Raw genomic sequence first — 1,882 nt, 5'->3', positions numbered from 1 at the left:
GAAGAAGAAGAAGAAGAAGAAGAAGAAGAAGAAGAAGAAGAAGAAGAAGAAGAGGAAGAGGAAGAGGAAGAGGAAGAGGAAGAGGAAGAGGAAGAGGAAGAAGAGGAAGAGGAAGAGGAAGAAGAGGAAGAGGAAGAGGAAGAAGAGGAAGAAGACTCACTGTGTCATCTGGAAGTCAGCTGTCCTATTAGCTGCCTCCATTCGAGCTCTTGCTTTTGCTTGATCTGCCTGGATACTCCTCTCATACATTTCCAAGTCAATCTTCATGTATTCCTTGTCCTGATCTTTCATAGCCTGTTCCTTCAACTGCTTCAGTTCCACTTGAGCCTCACGCTCCTTGAGAACCTCAGTGAGGGTCAGCGCACTCTGAAATTATATATTTGAAAATACTAATGAAAATGGAAAGTATAATTTTTTTTAAAAACATGTACGAGGGAATAATTTTCCCAATCAAAACGATTTATTTTTTAATACCTCTTTTACATGACTACTTCTCCACGTAGTCACCAGAACTGTTGAAGCATTTGTCGTAGTGTGGGATGCGCTTCTGAATGCCCTCATCGTGGAAAGCTGCCGCCTGCAATGTCAGCCAATGTGTAGTCTCTCCTGTGAGATCAGCGTCTGAGTCGATGTCCTGCCCGGCCAAAAACTTTTTCAAATGCAGGAACAGATAAAGTCACTCTGAGCCAAGTCTGGGCTGTACGATGCGTGCTTCAACTGTTCCCATCCGAAGGAGGCGATCAGGTTTTGGGTCTGTGCAGACTTGTGAGGAGTTGTATTGTTGTGAAGCAGAACAACGCAGTCGCTAAGCATCCCGCGTCTTTTGTTTTGAATCGCTCTACAGGCCGCGTCAGGAAAAAAAGTCAAGTGTACAGTGTTTTGGGACAGGCCAGGAGTTCTTTTAGTAGAATTTTGGGGAAGTGTGAAGACAATTAACTCTGACGTGTACTGCAACACACTTAAAAAACTGTGTAGAGCTATTCAAAACAAAAGACGCGGTATGCTTAGCGACGGCGTTGTTCTGCTTCACGACAATGCAAATCCTCACAAGTCTGCACAGACCCAAAACCTGATCGCCTCCTTCAGATGGGAACAGTTGAAGCACGCATCGTACAGCCCAGACCTGGCTCAGAGTGACTTTCATCTGTCCCTGCATTTGAAAAAGTTTTTGGCCGTGCAGGACTTCGACTCAGACGCTGATCTCACAGGAGAGACTGGACATTGGCTGACATTGCAGGCGCCAGCTTTCTACGATGTGGGCATTCAGAAGTACATCCCACGTTACGACAAATGCCTCAACAGTTCTGGTGACTACGTGGAGAAGTAGTCATGTATATGAGGTATTCAAAAATAAATTGTTTTGATTGGGAAAATTATTTCTTTTATAATTATTTTATAACGGTACTTACTTTCTCGACGTCCTTCGTATATTGTATTTGAAAAACAGATAGCATAACTACATTTAGCCTTGTGAATTTAATAAAAATATTGCTGTGTCCTTTCAAACTCAAGAACATATTAATAATAATAATAATAATAATAATAATAATAATAATAATAATAATAATAATAATAATAGGGCCTAATAAATAAATGATAGTCCCATTATGAAAAATGGTTCAGACATCCTTATAGAAATAAAACAACTAAAGTGGTACATAGTGATAACTTGATGGATGAATATATAGTGATATAAAGAAGATTAACTCTTATCCTGCGTCTGTGCCCAGATGCGTATCTTATCAGCAACCGATTACGTCGGACTCGCCGGGCAGGCCGCCGGGGTCACTCAGTGTGTATTGTTGGTGTACAGCGCGCGCGCCGGGAAACGTGTGTTTTCGCCATGAATACCGCGGGAGTGTGTTAACTGATGATGAAAATA

The 1,882-nt window shown here is 41.8% G+C and overlaps 1 protein-coding gene across 2 annotated transcripts in view; it reads right to left on the bottom strand.

Moving 5' to 3' along the window:
* LOC101860037 (coiled-coil domain-containing protein 173) overlaps positions 1 to 1,882 on the bottom strand; it is a 32,235-nt gene that overhangs the window by 7,616 nt on the left and 22,737 nt on the right. For both annotated transcript variants that reach the window (XM_035971426.1, XM_005104768.3), the window contains exon 4: positions 161 to 366. In XM_035971426.1, coding sequence (XP_035827319.1) covers positions 161 to 366 — 206 coding nt within the window. The remainder of the gene's footprint in view (positions 1 to 160; positions 367 to 1,882) is intronic.

Source organism: Aplysia californica, unplaced genomic scaffold, assembly GCF_000002075.1.
Source record: "Aplysia californica isolate F4 #8 unplaced genomic scaffold, AplCal3.0 scaffold00435, whole genome shotgun sequence".
In the NCBI taxonomy this organism is placed as follows: domain Eukaryota; kingdom Metazoa; phylum Mollusca; class Gastropoda; order Aplysiida; family Aplysiidae; genus Aplysia; species Aplysia californica.
The sequence above is the reverse complement of the archived record's forward strand: the minus strand, read 5'-3'. Positions and strand labels throughout refer to the sequence as shown.